Source organism: Dermacentor silvarum, chromosome 1, assembly GCF_013339745.2.
Source record: "Dermacentor silvarum isolate Dsil-2018 chromosome 1, BIME_Dsil_1.4, whole genome shotgun sequence".
NCBI classification, from domain to species: domain Eukaryota; kingdom Metazoa; phylum Arthropoda; class Arachnida; order Ixodida; family Ixodidae; genus Dermacentor; species Dermacentor silvarum.
The window spans coordinates 239,340,774-239,359,937 of NC_051154.1; the positions used below are offsets into that span (position 1 = coordinate 239,340,774).

The 19,164-nt window shown below is 48.4% G+C and overlaps 1 protein-coding gene across 1 annotated transcript in view; it reads right to left on the reverse strand.

The window, feature by feature from the left end:
• The window catches only part of LOC119436986 (protocadherin Fat 4), a 306,741-nt gene that overhangs the window by 128,146 nt on the left and 159,431 nt on the right, over positions 1–19,164 (reverse strand). The window contains exons 4-8 of the mRNA XM_037704038.2: positions 18,337–18,497; positions 15,450–15,506; positions 14,809–14,904; positions 7,840–7,935; positions 4,963–5,082 (exon numbers count right to left, since the gene is read on the reverse strand). Coding sequence (XP_037559966.1) covers positions 4,963–5,082; positions 7,840–7,935; positions 14,809–14,904; positions 15,450–15,506; positions 18,337–18,497 — 530 coding nt within the window. The remainder of the gene's footprint in view (positions 1–4,962; positions 5,083–7,839; positions 7,936–14,808; positions 14,905–15,449; positions 15,507–18,336; positions 18,498–19,164) is intronic.

A 19,164-nucleotide genomic window follows, 5' to 3' on the forward strand; every position in this document is an offset into this window, starting at 1 on the left:
CCGCGGCTCGGGAGAGGTGCTCGGGCGCCGTTTCCCCGCTGTGTGTAGCGCGCGTCGGGCTGCTAGCGGCGTTCGCGCTTATGGAGCGAGCGAGCGAAACTACGTGGCCGGAATGTTCGAGAGCCGCATGCACGGGCTCCGCCGACAACCCCCGGAAACGATACGGGCCACCTGATGAAAGGCCTTTGTCACGTCCGGGCACGTAAATGCCACCTAATTCGTGTATGTACTGCCTCCCTATTTCGCACGCCTTCCGACCTTTCCAACACAAGCACGCGTCGACCATCAACTGGCTTTCCTGCGGTTACGCTCGGGCTGCTATAGCCGTTTGTTACAGAAAGAGTTGCTCACGCCCCCTGCTGCCGTTCACTATAGTGCGTTCAACGCCAACTCCGCCAGCTACGTCACGTCGACAACTAAGAGCAGCTCGGCGAGCACGGCAGTGACGCAAAGGAATTGCTGAGGATGCATCTGTTACCCTATAGGGAAGTGTGTGCTACGGGCACGCTATAACCATAAGGGCTGCTAAAATGCCCAAGCTACGATGAGGAGCTTTTTCAGCAAGTGCAGCAATTTTCATGGTGTGCCAAAGCAGAAGGCATGAAAACAGATCGTTAAGAAAAGTGCACCCAAGGCAAATGAGAGTGTTTCAAACTCCTGTTCTTACCCTCTCTTACTTAACGTTTTCACCCTTATCATTAAAACTGAAGCTATAGGGGAAAGCGTGTGGCTACTATGCTGAGGCAGGAAGCGTAAGGTCACGTGTGAAGATCTCGTCGGACTTGTCGACGTGCTTAGTACCAAGCAACCTGTCAGAAGCAATACTTCGTTAATAATACTGAGCGAACGATGGGGTATAGACGATAACAACACCTCTCGAAATTGAAAGAGAAGGCGTGATTTCAAACGGGACTCGTATACATTTACTCGAATACTTGGTGCACTTTCCCAGGCGACGAGGCAAGAGAAAAGCAAACATCTTTGAAATCGTGAGGCTGCGTCTAAAGAATGCCTATGCCCGATCTGACACGGTACAGGGAAGCTCCTAGTTAAGCTGCTTCATTAGGGACCACGACCAATGGCAGTGACTTCTTTCCTTCGCGTAATTGCTGCCTTACCTCCGCACTCCCTTTCAGATATTGTTATGCCGAGAAAGCCCAGGAACAGCATGGTGAACGTCACAAAGTATTTAAGACGGACGCAACTGAATCCGCTATATTGTACAGGAATATTCAATGCGACGACTTAGTGTTGGTGCCTGAAAGAGCACATAAAAGTAAGCGTTAAATGTGCTAGAGAACATCGTCGCTGCTATATATTTTGGGAGGCACATAAATATTATACGTACTCGGATATTCTGAGCCTGCCTTGCGATTACAGTTAGGGCTAATAAAATGGAGACTGGGTCTATGTATCTCCTTTCCACTACAATCAAGTTTACACTTAAATTTACGCATCTTAAAAAAAAGTATCCGCTTGTGCGACTCAATTTCTGAGCAAATGTGTCTGTCTACTGACTTGTATTTAGCGTATTCTTTATCGTGCAGGTGCACGGGCGCTGTACCAATATCTAGAGCTTCACGGGGAAGAAAAACAACAAATGAAATGTGGCAGATATATGCTTTCTCTCACCGCTGTGGTTTCCAAGTCAGGTAATTTTTTTTTTCACTGTCTAAATTCTGTGACCGCAGCGACGTGGCTCTACAACAGCGACCTTACGCCAGGCTAGTGAAAGGCGGGGCTTTGACCCAGCCGAGCTCTCGCGCTGTTTCGTATAAGCGGAGGGGGAGTCGAATACGGGAGGCAAGTTCTCTCTGGCGGCGCTGCGACTCACTCGATGCACGCGGCAGAGCACGAATGGAAAGCAACGTGATTTCCGTTTCGCGAATGCGCGCGCCTTCACAAGACCCATCAATCTGCGCGGCTGCACATAAGAGTCGAATCTCAACTATACATGGAGAGCCCGGGTGTTTGCGTTTTTTTTTTGCCACTCCCGCGTTCTATCGCGCCACTTCGTTTGTTTGCTTTCTATCTATCCATCGCCTGTGGGCCGGAGATGCTTTGGCCAAATTACCAGTAAAAGGGGGGGTTGGGGTGGGGTGGCCGCTCTAAATCTAAAACAGATGCGACATTGGCGCGCTTGCGACTAAAGTACAATGAAACACACTTTCGCGAGGAACTTCTTAGACAAGAGGACCCTCCGAGTGAGCCATCTATCTTCATTGCTCGTGCGTGGTCTCAGAGGAGGCGGCCGGGGCCCGCGGAACGTGGGTTCCTGCCGCTGAGGCGGCGAGCAAATCTTCTCGCCTTTGTATTCGCAGCTCTGATCCCATCCTTATCCTTTTGCTGTCTTTTTTTCTCTCGCTCATCCTGTTTCCGTTGCTCCAGCAGACTGTAGAAGAGAGAGTGCTAAGCCGCCCCGCACGATGCAATTAGCGCTTCATTACAGGGGATGTTAGTGCGTGCGCGCATAGCGGCCGGAGACCAGCGAGGCGGGCCTCATCATTGTCATTCAGCCTCTCGACCTGAGAGACATCTGCAATGCTGTATCCCCGGGTCATAGAGAGAGTCGTCGCGTAAACGAGGAAAAGACGAAGAACGCCCAGGGAAATGAGAACAAAAAAAAAAAAAGGGGGGGGGGGGTGGACCGGCATGGAGGGAGCCCGCTGAAATTGCCCTCCGAGGTGGCGTTGCGAGCTGGAGGGCGAACTTGAGAACAAACGAGGATTTCGGAAAATTAAGCTGTAGCCCGCGCCTCGGCCGAGAGAGCTGGGACCGACTTTAGCAGCGGCTTAAATAAAGCAGGCATACGTTGGCTCCCAACAGAAGACGAAAGGCGGAATTTCTTTCAAGTGCATTTCCGAGCGTTCAATGCGAAAGCAAAATACTGTAGCAAAGTGAAACGACACTGTCATTATACAGTCGTCGCTTTTTTTCTTTTTCTTTTTTTGCACAACGCCTACGTATACCTTTATATAACCGTGCTTGCTTATTCAGAAATGAATCGCAGTTTAGCTGTATTGTTCGCTGTCACCAAGAGTAGTCGATTTCATCTTTGCGCATGAAGTTATGTATACTGCTCGGCTTACTGTGTGCTGCAACAAAATTATTTGATTATTGCATTGCATGGACGTAACCCAGGTGTGGATGCTGGCGTAATGCTCAGCTGAGTGAACTATATGGCCACGATGTGGGAAAATAATTTCGTTTTCTTCCCTTTATTTACCATCACTCAAGCTTTATTTTTACTTCAAACCAGTGCTGTCGCTTCAAACTGCCGCACGTTTCTTGATATGATCGTTCTTTGTCGCTGCATTCTCTTTAGGCTTCCAACGACATGCAGGCAGTACTTGTTCATGGTAACTTCGTAGCGCGAGAAACAGTAAAACGCAGAAGACACACACGACGTGCGCTACTTTCATCGCTTTTGTCTTATACGCTTCATCACTCTACGAAGTTGCTACGAATTCTCACGAACTAGCCCTCCTGTCAACCATATTAAAATACGGTTTTGTTCTGTTTATGCTGCAATCAAAGTAGTTTATAATACTGGTGTATTTAGGTTCGTTGCAACCACCCATATGTGCATACCATTTGTTTCACTCCGGTTCGTTTATTGATGTTCTAGCAATGTTATAACTATATTTGAATACCCTATTTATGTGCACCCATTAATAACTCCTTAGCATACGTAACTAAACAAGGAACAAAAACGCACTTGAGAATAGCTTTAGCGTAAAACCTTCTTCTTGTGTGTGTGTGTGTGTGTGTGTGTGTGTGTGTGTGTGTGTGTTTGAATACAGGCCCAGGGGCTGAATTCACAAAGCTTCCCGTTAGCAAGTGCTATTTGCCACAGAATGGCCGCCTTCGCTAATGATATGCCCAGCATCGTGAGTGGCATCTGGTCTTACGAACAGCTCTTGCGTAAGAACGTTTTTGTGAACACGGGGCCCAGATGTAGTACTTCTTACACAATAGGAAGACCACACAATTTCGGCGACGCTTGTAAAAGTGTCCAAAACGAGTATTCGAGGCGCTTTCACATCTTCGGAAGGTAATGACGAGAATGTAAACGCACTTGTACAAAAAAAAAAGAAGAGAAAAGGAAGAAAAGAAAACACCGCGGGAATTATGGTAAGAGAAACTGCGCAAATCTACAGGGCTGCTCCAAGCTTTTGCGTACTCTCCGGCACTGCTCACCGCAAAACCGGGGCAACGCGCTCACGAACTCTGAGCTTTCACCGATGCTGCAGCTGACCGCGTAAAAAATGAGGACACAGGCGTAGCAGAGACGCTTGTAAATACATACGCAAGCAAGCTCATAGCCGGAGGCATAGCTCCATTGTTTGCAAAGTACAATGAGCAACTGTCCAGACTTCGCGCGCGTGACGCTGTCATAAACGCAGGGGCGGTTCTCCAGCACGAGCCCATTTAAGCGTGCTCGTCGTTGCGCAATCGCCGGGCTCCACATGTTTCAAGCAGTCGCTTATTTTATGCAGCTAATTATGGAAAAACGAAATTCCGCGTACGGCTTGTAGGTTCAATAATGTCCCCCTCATCTCCTCCTTCTTTTGTTTTCGCACTCTGAAACGACGTCACATTCGGGCTGCTTCAGAACTTCATCACTCACTCCCCGTTCTTATTTTGCACGGATCACATCCGCAAGCTGTAAAAAGGATCGCATTGAATGACCAGTTAGCTTGCCGGTCATAATGTGCAATAAGCATTCATAAATACAACTGCGTGCGCTTCTGCTAGTGTACCACCACAAATGCACACAAGCAAATAAGATATAATAAAAGAGAGAGGTGAAACGAACAGAAATGGAATGCACGCTCTTGAGGTGGCTTTTTTTTTTCTTTTCCTTCATTCCACGCTATTCGTATGCCAAGTTAATTGTTATGGCCCTTCAATGCAGGCATGCAAGCAATGACATAGAGTGAGCGTATGCGCCGTGCTTACCCGCGCTTGAATTTCAAGCCGGTACTCTCTAGGTCCGTGGTCGTAGTCTAGAGGCTTGTTGATGACGATGATGCCCTCCAGGGGATCGGACAAGGCGAATGAGTTGTTCTCGTTGCCGCCCTGCAAGTATGCACACAAAATTGAGAAGCGAAGAAAGAAAAGAAGAAAAAGAAAGAACTTTACAACAACAACGCGGCGTGGTTGTATATATATTTGTGCAAGCCAACACGATGGGCATGAAGAAAAACGCCAGTGCCTGTGAGTGCGCCCGCGCCTCGACTTGAGCTGAACCAATGCGCGTAAACAGACAACAAAGTCTTCCGAGGCAAGCGTCCGTTTTTGAATGTTTCCTTTTGCACTGCAGGTATAGATTAGTGAGGCATCGTATTGCACGCGCAATAATAATTGGTCTCATACGCAAAAAAAGGAAATAATTAGTGTAGCGCTACTCCCAGTTGAGCAATTTATCTGACAGTTAAACGACGATCTCTCATTAGTGTTGTTCGAACTTCATGAACAATCGCATCATTGTGGCTTGCTGAAAGCCCCTAAAAGCGCGGCTCACTCTTCACAGATACCCGACCTTCCTTGAAACGGCTGCACCCCCTTTTTTTTTTCTTTTTTTCTTCTTTTTTTTTTTGCCTGTTTCATGAGCATAGCGTAATCTCCAGACGCTGTTCGGATCTTCTGAATTGCATCTGCTTGACTGTCATCAAGCTGTGCCACAGAATTTAATGCTGTATCTTCGTTCAACACCACTCCGTCATTTTCGCTCACTTAAAATCGCGCCGAGACGGGACGACAGTAATCAGCGCAACTGCTCCTGCACAACAGCAGACGCAAGCGAACGTTGTGCCACCTGCAGGCTTGTTACACATCACGGACCCTCCTCCCACGTCGCATATGGTGTGGCCATCCTACGCCCTGTAATTTTCTTTAAAATAAATGAAGTCAAATACTTTTCAGACAGGTCTTGTAACACTTTTAAGTGTGATGCATTACAAGAAGCCAAGCTTGACGATGAAAATGTCGGGCGATGTTTCTTTTCTCCCCCCGACTCCTTCTTTGATTTTTTTAAGATGTTTTTTTTTCCGTGTGTCCCTAAATAGAAAAGCGCCCTGAAAAGCGCGAAATAAGACTGAGGGCACAAGGCGTTTAAAACAACTTACGCTCGTCAAAGCAGCCAAATGTCGGTTAATAAGAACGGAGAAGGTGGCTCATCCACTTTTCAAGACAAACGTCTGGGATACGTGAGACGTTTCGGTTGCGCCACAAGAATGGTGTGTCATTGGCGACCGCGGCTGATATCCTCACAGCGCTTGTGCAGCCATTCGTTGCTCACGCATGCTCGAACAAAAGCGGAAGCTATACAGCCACGTTTGGTATTCTCGCGACTCGAGAAATCATTTGCACTCCCAGGGCAGGCAAACTATAGCGCCTACATGCACTTGCGGCAATAATACACGCGAGGCTAGCTTAAACCGATTAGGCGGAGCGAAAATCTTCGATCTTTGCATCGGGCGCTAAGAGCGCACGAGTGGCTTAAATGGTGTGGAGTGGCTTTGATAAAAACCCGGAGCGCACTTGAGGTTGCTGGTTTGGCAGGAAAGTAGGTGTAGGGCAGACATAATTGAGCGAGTTTTCTTTCGAGGCTTGTTTTACGAGCAGATCTAGTATACCTTGGAGAGGGAAGCACAAGCGCGCGCATTATGCTGCACGGAAAACGACATGAGCTTTTACGAGAACAAAATTAGTTTTTTTTTAAATCTTTTGCGCGAAGAAGGCGTTACGTGCCTTTTAACGTTGATGCTATGTTCAAGAGCTGTCGTGCTAATATAGGGAACGTTTTTAATTCCCGCAAGTTTGACGTCCACGACGATTTTCGCGCAATGTGCACGTTATACAATTAATATAGTGGTGTGAAATAGCGCGGTCCTCTATACCAAAATATGTGCCGCCAACTGTCAACTATACAGCTCGGATTCGCGCAACGCTCGCGCGCTACGCTAGAAAGCTATAATATTAGAGTGTTTCAGTACAGCGCGATGTACGATATTATATACAGCGATGCACCGCCGCAAGAGACCACCTATACGCATGCGCCGCTTTCCCGGCGCATGTGCAACTGAACCATCTAAGCATGATAACGCAGTAACGGACCATGGTTGTATCGATGCATTCTCGGAAAAAAAGAAAAGTGGTCAGGTTACAACTCTGAAGTTGATTTTGAAATCTTGAAAGCCGATTTAATAAATTTCGCATGGAATTTGAGCCTTTATTGCTAAACTTCATTTAGCAATAAAAGTCTGTTCATTCCACTATGTGGCGTCCATAATGGCGACTTAGCAATCACGTCAAGGTGAAAGTATGTAACACTGTCACTGATAATATTCAGACAAACATCGCTGCACCTTTTGCCCACGTTCTTAAAAGAGAACGCATGCTGAAAGTATATTGTTTTAGGTTGTACATAGTTTATTATGAAGCGACTTCAGCTCGAACTTTCTTCTGGTCACGCGTGAGTCGTGCATACATGGTAGTTTCACAGTAGGTCGCGCTCACTATTATGTATCATTAAAAAAGAAAGAAAAGGAAAAGGGGGGGGGGGGGGGGGGGTTGCGATGTCGGAGCCTAATCCGGCCGCCGGGTCACTCTTGGAAACATACGCGAGAATTGTGCACTACCGGGGAGACACACAAAACAACATGCCCCCCTATAGGTACCCTAGCGCAACGGAAACGTTCGATATTTATTTACTCTTCACTGGCGCGTGAAGATAGGGCGAGCGAGCGCCAGTTATCAACTCGCCGTTCTATACGAACGATCGCACCAGAACGGAAAAGAACAAGAAACTGATGCAGGGAGCACTATACGTACCACAATGGCGTATGTGACGTCGGAGTTTGGTGTGTTCGGCTTGTCTCGGTCAATGGCGTGCACGCCTCGGAAGACAGTCAGTCCTACTGGTGTCAGCTGCAGATATATCGTGGGGGTGAAGGAAACAGAGAGAGAAAAGAAAACAGCATTAAAGTACATCAATCAATAAAAGGCAGCGAGCGATTCCGGACACATATACAGGAAACGGGTTCCAGCTCCAGGCGGGTCTCATGATACCCGGACGCTGGACGGCGCTGCTTTTAGCGATGGAGACAGTCGGAAAGCGCGCGCTCGGCCATCGATTGGCCTAAACCGTTTTGGAGAGCGCGTTCGTTGAAGGCTCCATGACGCGACCCCGGTACAGGGCCCGAATTCACAAATCTCTTAGTTGGTAAGTGATCCTTGCCATTGGTTGGTCACCTTCGGTAATAATATGCCCAGGATCAGGATTGGCTGAAATTTTCTCTTACGAACAATTTTAGCGTAAGAAGGCTCTGTGAATTTGGGCCCAGATTCCCGCCTGATTAGAGCTTAGTCTCGCGAGTGTCAGTGCACTTTTGCGGGCGGGACCATTTGCGGAATGCGTCGCTCCGCAGCACTATAGAACGCGGCACGCCGTCACGCTTCGCGGGGCGCAATTTATGGCTCCTATCTATTCGAAAACGACGTATCACCCCGCGAATACGAAACAATGAAAACGGAAGAGGGTACCTGACGGATCAGAGTGTGCGCGTGCACTCAGCCTGCGTCGATTTAGTTACATTGGTCGCTCTTCTACCTGTTCGGAAATCATGTTCTAGCTAGGTAGCGGTGTAAAGGCAAGCGGACTTCAATGCATCGGTAAAGAAGAAGCTGCGTTAAATTAGCAGCAGCAGTATTGCATCTCCTCGTGGTAAAAGTTAGTGCATGACGCAAAAACGACTCAATTAGGCTACCCTTCCGCACGCTAGTTCTAACGACGCCAAGGTACACTTTGGCGTTTGTAGACGTCGTTTGTTCAAAGAGGCAAGCTGCTGATTCCGCGATGAGCCATGGCCTAAAGTGTGGCGGTCCGTAGACATTGCTAGAATTATTCAATGCAGAAGTTTGGGCTAGTTGGTGACAACAGAGAGAGATGAGAGCGTGCAGCGATCTGCGAAGAAGACTAGCGCCCGTCCAATCTTTATGTCCCTTCTTTGTGTTTGCGTTTCTTAGCGTTTGTTATCATGTCCAAGTTCTAGAATTATTGTTAGTTTTTATTCTTGCGTTTTCTCGTTGCTTCCCGAAATGTTTTGCGCGCATAAGTAAGAACAATGCAGAAACGCTGCGCATTATAATCCTGCTCTTAACGATGGCATGGTCGCCACAGCTTGGCGTACATGAGACGCTGTAGGAAAATCTACTTAACAGTCAATTTTCAAAAGAATCCGTTACAGAACAGATGGTTCCATGCTCGCTTTGACTGGATGTAATTGCAGGGAGGCAATTGACCTTAAACTGCATGCTATGTGACATATAAGGAGCAAAGATAATGAGCGAAGGGAAACAATGTGCGCGAAACGAGGATAATATTCGTGCTGATGTATTCACATGGGCTAGAATGCAAGGCTGAATTGCAACGGTAGCACTCTTGAACAACAGCCTTTTAACAGAGTGATGAATTGAGCTGGTTGGTGCACCCACCGGTAATTGCGCTAACCTGCTGGCAGTTCGCGGTTAAATGTAGCTGTATTAAAGGCAAATTGTGAACATCTAGCGCTGCACTCAGCCTGACTTGTGTTTAACCTGCGCAGACCTTCGTCCTCATGTCGAAGAAAAGCGTTACGCACGAATCTTCGGGGCCGCGAACCCTGCCCGCGTTGCAAAAAAAAACAAAAACAAAATATAGCCTCCCGCGAGTGTTCCTTATGTTGTCGTCTCCCGCACCACATTATACCACCACGAACGCTCCTCATTCTTCGAAGCCCGTTACAGTCACATTGAAAAGCAGGAAACTAGACGGAGGAGTACGCTATACCGAGTGCGAATTCACAATCACAACAACCCATTGCCCGACAGAGCTTTCACAAAGCAAACGAAACGATGCAGTGAGACATCGATATCATCCAATGAGCCCACGTCTGTAAGTGGGATACGCGTAGCGTGACGTGGCTTGAATCCTTGGCATGCAGGTTAGGAAAGCTGGCCGCGTCGTTGAGCTAGACCTCGCTAAACACGACGGCCGCGCCGATGATCGGCGCGGCCGTCGGTCTCGTGGGAGCCGCAGCTGCGGTGCGCGGCTTAAGACTCGCACGACGAAGAGAACGGGAAGCGTACGCGAGGGAGCGAGCGCTGATCTCGTGAAGATTCGCGGTCTCAGAGGCGACAGCGGTGATCTGGGGAGCAGGCGTGAGGACCCGCATTGTACGCGGCGTGAAATAGTGGCGGGCGGAAAAAGCTCGAAGGGCCCTCGCCTTGGCTACAAAGGCTATTGCCCAGGCATAAGCCTGACGAGAGAATGAGCCTCAAGTTTCGTTCGTGTTATTTATTTATTTATTTTATGCAAGCGCGGGATCGCTAGAGGCGTTCCAACGGTACGCTCTTATCTCTGTCTCTCTTTGCATGTGTACAAAAGTTTTGTTTTCGGGCGAGACACAGTGAATACTTTTTTTATAAGCACTCTAATACAAAAAAAAAAATGTTCCTGCTCTCATTAGAAGGGCGGCTTTAGCATTAAAATATCTAATTGCCAAAGTATTTGTGGTATACGTCCATTCTATCTTTATTTTCTTGTACGCAGCCTATTACATAATTATCGGCGAACGTCTTCTGCGACATGCTATAACAGTCCAGCGAAAAAAAAAAAAGAAAGAGACGAAACGGAGTAAGAGAAAAGCTAAACGCTTCCCTGAATCTCTTTGAATAACGATTGCTGTGTCATACAACTTTCGGCCGTTCCGGCACTATATGATTGCGATTGCGAGTAAAACGTTTTCCTCTAAAGTGGTGGCACATTGGGAGCGAAGTCATTAAAGCAGTTAAAGAAAGAGAGAAGAAAAGAACATGAACCAGGCCGCAGAGACCGGCATGCAGCCGGTAGGGGAAAAAAATATCGGGCCGATATCCGAGGCCCTGTGCGCGCGCATGTCTGACGCGGACGGAACATACGACTATCCTATCCTTATGCTCAGGGCACCGCCATACCTATCATGTATATACACGCACACAAAACAGGGCAAACGGCTTGGGTCAATATAGACATGGATGGATTCGGTGGAACGCCTGCCAATTACGGAAGAGCAAAGAAGCAGAGCATCGCCGGCAGGTGGGAGGGAGGCAAGCAGCTGGGCTTTAGCTCGGGACGGGGCGCGCCGTCCTGCCGCCGATAAGAGCGAGGAGGAGCGAAAATATCGAGAGAAAAGGGAGAACGTACAAGATGGAAAACACGAGCGACGATAAGAGGAAGGAGAGGCTCGTTGGCTTGAGAGAAATCGTGTCTCGCTATATCCCCGGCCGCCGGAATAAATAAAGTGAACAGAAGCCGATAAGAGAAAGAAAGACGAAAAAAAAAAGTAAACAGGCTGCTGATGCCAAGCATGTCGGTTGGACAGAACCCCACTTTCACTCTTTTTTTTTTTTTTTTTCGCTGGTCGTCGCGGGTTGTACAGCCGGACGCTACGGCAGTACGCACGCAAGGCTATAGGTGGCAGAAGCGGAGAGAGCGGAAGATGCTGGTGGCGTTGCCAGTGTCCAGGAAGGGAGAAGGGGGTTTTGGGGGTCACGTCTCAACGATTCCTCAAGGAGAGAGCGCGAGAACCGAGGTGCGAACCGAGGCTTAGTGGAAGCCGAGCTGAATCGGGCCGGCGCGGAGGGAAAGGGCGGAGTGTGCAGCCCGCGTAGAGAGACCAGAAAATAACGGAGGTGCCGGGAAGAGGGGGAAGAAAGGTGGTTGTGTTCGCAGCACTCCGGAGCTGCGCGGCGTCCTATACGGCCCCGCACCTCTCACGTCCCATCGAAACGAGCCGGACCTGGCTGCAGCTAGAGAGAGCGGGGCACGAAGCGTTCCCCGGGGAGTCGTCGTCGTCGTCGTCTTCGTCGACGGAGGCTGCACCGCGCTGTGCTCTCGCGGTTTCCGTTCTCTCCTCCGCATCCCATCTGGTGGGTCGTCCAGATGCATCGCCTCGCGATGGGAAAAGCCGCGTGGCGGTCGCGGCATTGCCCTCTCCTCACCTTTTGCTTCACGCCTAAAACGCGGTCAGTGCAATACTAGACAAACGCGCGCGATGCCGCTGCCGCCCCGAGCGGGGATTTTTATGGACGCACCGTCTGGACCGCGCGCCCGCCGGACGGGCCCTGCCTGCCGTGCCCGGCCGCTGACGCACGCCAAGTAACAGCGAGGGCGCGGGAAGCGCGCGACATCGAGCGCCGATGCTTGCGCCGGAACGCTATAGCCATTTATTCGTCTGCAGTTTTGTTCCTTCTTTCTATATATATATATATATATATATATATATATATATAGATATATTTCTTTCCGGCTTGTACAGCTATCTTAGGAAGTCATTGGCTGTACGAACGAACCGAACAGATGGAAAACACACGCACACACAATATCGAACTTTCCTGAAATGCCGGATACGGCGCACGTTCCCCTGCGATGCGTAATATAGGTCCGCCAGCGGTTACACCGGTCCTGAGAGGAAGTGGAATATGGGAGAAACGTGTAACGCAGTGCGTTTTTCGAGCGAGAGGTTTCAACGCCGCTACGCCTGTGCACGCGTTGCGGACTTTCTTACAGCAGTCGCCTGTTTAGTATTATATACGTGTTCTGCAAGGAGTCTTATATGCAGGCTTGAGCGCTGGAATGAAACGCTTGTAAGCAAGCAGTATATATATATATATATATATACAGCGTGAAAAGGCACGCTGTAAAAGCGTGCCTTTTCACGTGCCTGACCTGTCTGCGTCATTGCGAGAAAAAAAAAGAAAAAATTCGGGCCATCCTCTTGTAAATTGTTTACACATAAACAGCGTGTACCGTGTTCGGGCGTAACAAAATGTCAGCGCCCGCAAAAGCCAAGGTCTGAAGAACACTACTCAATATAACGAACGTCTTCGTCATGATTGTCTTTGTTTTCTTTATGCTCCCGTCTTCATTTGCGTGTTTTCAAAGGACCACAGTTCCAACATTTAGCAGCAGCTCCTGGTTTCTCACGAATGTCATGTTATAGTTTTGTTCATATGCTGGACAGTACAAGCTTCGCTTTATATCACGCGCCATAGAGATGTGGCGACGTTCTTCAAGCTTAACATATTGGGTTCCACCCGAACTTTATTTTCCTTTCCATGCCACTCGCATACTGCAAGAACCACTATAATTCCGCGAAAGATTCCCGCTAGGCTATTAAAAAAAAATCCGACGCGTTACAAAATCTTTGGAAGCGAGCCGGAGCCACAATTTTAAATTGAGATAACTGTACTTATTCTTCCCACATTACGTGCTTTGCGCAAAATAAGAATTATGAGTAATTGAGAAAAATGTTCCTGGACATCTTCACTAGCATGAACTACGATTTCGTTATCCCCTTTCCCGATTCCCTTTTTACCCCGTGCAGGGCAGCAAACCGGACTTTTTTTTTTTCTGGTTAACCTCCCTGCCTTTGTTCCTCTCCCTCTTCTCATTGGCATCGCCGTAATTGAATATCAATTTAAGTTAGACCATAACATGCTCACATGGTCGTCTTCTGTTGGTTTCCGCAAATTTTAAGAATAGTCGGCTTTCGAATTGCTTTCTATACGGCCGTCACTTTCACAGGGTTGGCAGTGCAGATGCGCACCCGTCACAACAGGTCAGCTAGACATATTCTCAAAATGCTGCGCAATTTTTTTTCTTCTAATTATGCGCTTTTAGTCACTAAATGTTTTCAATGGGAATTGAATGATTTAGGCATATGCGCGGCGCGGTCGGTCCAACGACCTCTAAATTGCCGCTGTCGGGCGGAAGCAGCCGAACACCGCTCGCTGCTGTGACAAGCTCGGACTTCAGCTTCGTATACGGTCGTCATGATTCACTTCTGTCGGTTGCAAATATCGCCAGGGCTTAGTTATCCGGATGACAGCCGCCACAAAATACCGTTCTCTCTATTACGGACAGCCAGAGAACGGGCAGCTGCCTCTATATACGTCGAGGAAAGACAGTCTCCCAAAGAGCCCATAAGCAGCAGCAGCAGCAGCCGCGGGACAGCGCCGAGCGAGGACCCGTGGCTCCCTTGTAGCGGAATGCGGCAGAATAGAGCCATAAGGGGTCGGAAGAGTGAAGGAGGAGCACGGCTCGATTATTAAACGGGCCCAGAGACGAAGCCGCCGTGCGGCATTCCCTCGCCAGCGCGCCGAGCTCGCTCGCGCTAGAATAAGCCCAGTGGCAGGGCCTGACGGGCCGTGAAATTGTTATCTACGCCGCAAGACGACGTCGGCCGCGCGCTTCAACTGTCTCGTCCCGGCTTCGGCTTCGGTCCCGGCTTCGGCTGACGATAGCTCGCGTATAGTAGACAGGCGAGCACGACGCCTCGGGCCACGCATTGTGAGGAAGGCAAGGGGGTCGGGAGGGGGGGGGGGGGGGAATCCCAGTGTCGAAAAGTCTGAGCGGTGTATAGAGTAAGAATGGAGAGGAAGCCGTGCGACTGCTTCGCCGAGATGTGCAGGTGCGTGGAGGCCATGGTTTCACGTTCGTGCTATGTAGTACGCCATACGCCGTTCAAGAATCCCGCCGATATATAGGTGGATGCTCACGCGTGCCTTCGGCGGCTGCAGAGTTCGCAGACTCGTAGACGGAAAAAAAAAAAAAAAAAAAAAAACGCTGACTGCTCAATCATATAGGAATCCTCTGTTGTGCTTTGTCTTGGTGAGTGTTGCTTTGTCAGGGGCAGAAGAAGAAGCCGCAAAATGTGTCACGCGTACATGCCGTTTTCTATCTCCTATCCGCGAATTACTTGAGCTTTTTGGGAAACTCACCTCGTCCACTTCGAGGTGGTAGGGCACGTTCTGGAACTCCGGAGCGTGGTCATTCACGTCCTGGATGTAGACGGTGACCGGCAGAAAGGCTTCGTCCTGCAGAGGCACAACATGACAAAATTGTTGCCATTAGGACGTGTGCGTTCGGAGATAAGCAGACTGCAAGACCGTGAGGGATTCTTGCGTTCTTCCCCCCTTAACTGAGCCCTTTCACCAGGTACTCGACAACGAGAGATCCGGGATTGTAACCACTCAAACGTGTTACAGATCAGTACGCTTCAAAATGATCGCGTTGCATACACTGCATGCATGTTACACAATATTTTAGCGCGCACATCGTTCATCTATATCTGCCTGAAAGAGTTCGGTTTATGGGCGACTGGCTGGCACTGCAATCGATAAAATAATTTCCGCAAGGTACTTCGATGTATAAACGTGGCGTGCGGCAAATAATTACCCCTTTGTCTTAAAGGCGCTGAAGTCGTATTTTACGCCAATTTCCATCCATTTCTTATTGAACGCCTAGCTAAGCTGTAGCGGAATCTCCGGCTGTTACCAAAACCGAGATGACACCCGTTTTTTTTTTTGTTGTTTTTTTTTTGTTTTTTTGTTTTTACTGATAATACTTCCTGGTCACTTACCGTTCCCGAAGCTCCTCGGCAGGTGAGCTTGAACTTCAAGACGCTCTGAGGATCGGGCTGCAAAAGGACGGAAAATGATCCTCGTCAGAAAATAACAACAACAACAACAACAAACAACAACACACAACAACAACAACAACACAACAACAACAACAACAACAACACAACAACAACAACAACAACAACACAACAACAACACAACAACAACAACAACAACAACAACAACAATAATAATAATAATAATAATAATAATAATAATAATTAACCAGTGAGCAATTATTCTGAATATGTACACAAGCCGGTCTTGCGTAATTATTCTCTGCAAATTACGTGCGTATGTTCTGTGCTGCACATAGTGGGCACGTATAACTGTGCTCAATACGTGCATACCGCACACACGTTTTCCATCTGGTGGTGCGATAGTAATGCGTTAAAAAAAGTTAAACGTAACAGCGCCACTTCAGCTAGTTCTCGCTAACTTGTTCCAGAAACCGCGACATGAATTAACGCTGAAGCTATCGTTTTCTGCAGTCTCTACAATGCCAGTGCGGCACTAGACAAGAGACGAGAAGCACGAGCGACCACGAAACTCGATTAGTGCTTCTCGGAGCGCTGAAACTTGGCCAAAACAATGACCGTAATCAAGCCATTCCTGCGGGAGCAGTGATCACTCATTTCTTTCTTCTCGGAGAGAATTCCACTTCCTCTCCGCTCTCACAGCCTCGCTCATAAAGAGTTGGCGTCTACGTGAGAAGCAGCTGCGTTCACGTCTTTGCTCTTCGTTCAGCTTCCACCGCGACGCGCTTGTTGTCCCTGCAGGGTTGTGCATTGTCTTATTACGCAAACCGCGAGCGCGCCTAAGAGCTGTTATTTAAGCCCCCTCGAAAGTTCTCTCGTATACGGCCGTGCACTGGAGGGTCAGTTGACTCAAGAGCGCGGGAATTTATTAAGGGCTTACGAGGGTTAATGGGTGCGCGAAATCGCGCCACTTAGGTGCCCTGGGAATAGGCGCAGCGTTCATCACGCCCTATCATTGCCTGTCCGGAACGCCTCGGCGCATAGCCGTCGCGCGCTCACGTGACCCGACCCGCTTTCACTTTTTTTTTTTTTTTTTTTGAGAGTGACTTCGGAAAGCCCTCCTCGGCCGGAACGCTCGAGCCTAGGCGTTGATCTGCGCACTCAGGCTGGGACAGCTTACAGCAGAGCTTGGAGTATACGAAGTACTGCCGGTTGCGTTACGAGAGCAAATACGGCAACATAACAGGGTAAATTCAAGTAACGTGCCAACTATATGGGACGTCACTGCTCGCACGGTTCAGAAGGAGCAGCAGCTTTGGGCTTTGCGTTTTGTTTCGTTACTGTTTTCGCAGTTGGGATGCATGCGATTTGCATCGGGTACTATGCATCGGCACTCTTTTTCATACGCCAGAATTGAAAGCCAGTTTCGTTATCAATAGCTGCTAGTTTCACGTCAACGTGAAACTAGCAGCTTGTATGTGAAACGTCGTACTGGTATAAGGCCTCTGGAGAGCGCTATTTCTGCAGCTTTCAGGTGTACATTTATTGCGTATAACGAGCACGGAAACTCGACAGATGAAGAGCTGTTTCTTCGTTCAAATCACGGCTCGGTTAGGTTCTGCTAGAACAAGAGAGGGGGGGGGGGGGTTGCTACCTTTAATTAATTTTGTATGTAGCGGGAGTCAGCGTCATCGCACGAAGACTGCGCAACAGCCTCAGCGTTTTTTTTTTTTTTCTTTTCTTGAACACCTTCGGTATGAGATTTGCCTCAGGTTTCTTTCACACTTTACGTTTTCCTTCATGCCACTCAAAGAACGCTGATAGAGACGTACAAATTAAAATATCTAGAGGGGCTGACGTTGGCACCAAATTGCGACATAAACCAAGTGCGGGATAGTTCTGTCTCAAGAGACAATATAACTTCTTGGAGTGAGCACATCTGTACTGCGTTGCTCTCGAGTACTAGCCTGTAGCATACATGCGAGTTGTTCAACTGAAGCAACAGTTATTGGCGTGTTAGCAGCAACGACAAAGAAAAAAAAAGTGTGTGTGGGGGAGGGGGGGGGGGAGGTCGCGGGGTTATTTACGTTGTTGACGCCAGACCGTACTGAAAGCGATTAATATTTGTGTCGACATACGAGAGATTTGCGCACCCAGTTTGTACGCATAGAAATCGAAGCAACGTTTTTTCCTTGCGGCAACGTCCACCCGCCAGCCCCTATTTGCTTTGGACTCGAGATCATTGTGCGAATGCATGTTTCATGAAGCTTACGGAATGCACCGCTACCCAAGAAGATTAGCAGAGGAGCGCCCAAGCCTATCGTGGTACGCGGGGGCGTAAGCGTAGGCCGTTGTTTATTCAGCGCATCCTTACGGAGTCAAGAATTGTTTGGTCATCGAGATCCCTTTATTAGGCACGTACGTCATTTATCCGAGTGAGAAAATGCGAGAGCCTGGATATATTGTGTGCTTGGCCACGAATTAGCCGTGGCACCCAGCACAGAGTTTCGGGGAATTGTGTGAGATAACTTACAAGTACAAGCTTTCAGTAGGTCCACGCAAGGGACTAAAAGGCCCTCCAGACAAAGTCATACCTCCATGAGGCACAGAAATCGAAAGGTTTTCCTTGCCGTGAACTTAGTAAGCTATTCTTTATGCTAAAGATGAGACATGAAATGCCACATAGATAAACGAAACGGACGTGCACAACGCACACGTTCAGTCATATTCATGCATACGCAAAGCAAGTTATTCATCGCCAGTTTGAGATCAATGCCCCGAAGGAAACATCGATCAAGCCTCTGATTGAGGCGACAGTAATGCTTAGGATGCATCGCTAGGCGGTGTGCCGATTGAGAAGGTGACTTACCCGGTCAACCAGGTCTTCCAGCGACTTGGCGACCTTTATGGAGACAGTGCGGTCATCGATATCCTCGTGTCGGAAATAGTTGATATCGCTTAAACTGTTGTCCATTGCCTCAACGCGCAGGTCCCGTCGCGGGTGCACTTCCACCCGGAACACTTCTTGTCCTGCGCAAGGAGAAAAATAAGACAGATTACCTTCTACGCCGCATTCGAAAGGCAATGCGCACACATAAAATGCCAGTTTGGTTGCAACGCCACCAACACATGTACCTAACTGCGAGCCTTCGTCTTCCTTTTCTTCTGGCTCGCCAAAAGATCAACAGGCACCGTATTGTGCTTTTTTTTATTTGTTTCTGATCCTGCAAGGCGTTTTTATTTCGTTACAACAATATGCGACCCTCACTGCCTCCAGTTGCAGGCGTGCTTCATATTTACGATCGCCTCTGAAATATGCGCTTGGTTAATGCTGCATTGCATAAGTTCAGCGCCACGTACACAGACTTCCAGTGCTATGGGTGATAGCTGAGCAGTTAACAAATCTTGAAGAGTTGTGCTCGCGCTTTTTTGTGTGCTTATTTTTGTTTAGTGACTAAATATAAAACAGCGCAACAACTAATTGTGGTTCTTACTCGTTTAATGTCCGTTCCCATCAAAAATATGCGACGCGCACCGTTGCTTGTTCACCTTATTTCGATATCAACAAGTTAACAGCGCACACTAAATCAACCAGCCGACATCTCTATTCACTCGTTTCCGCAACTTACAAACTTATTTTCGTGCTTAAAGATTTCGAAGGCGGCACGACAGAGTTTCACCGCTCCGTCGCTGCCGT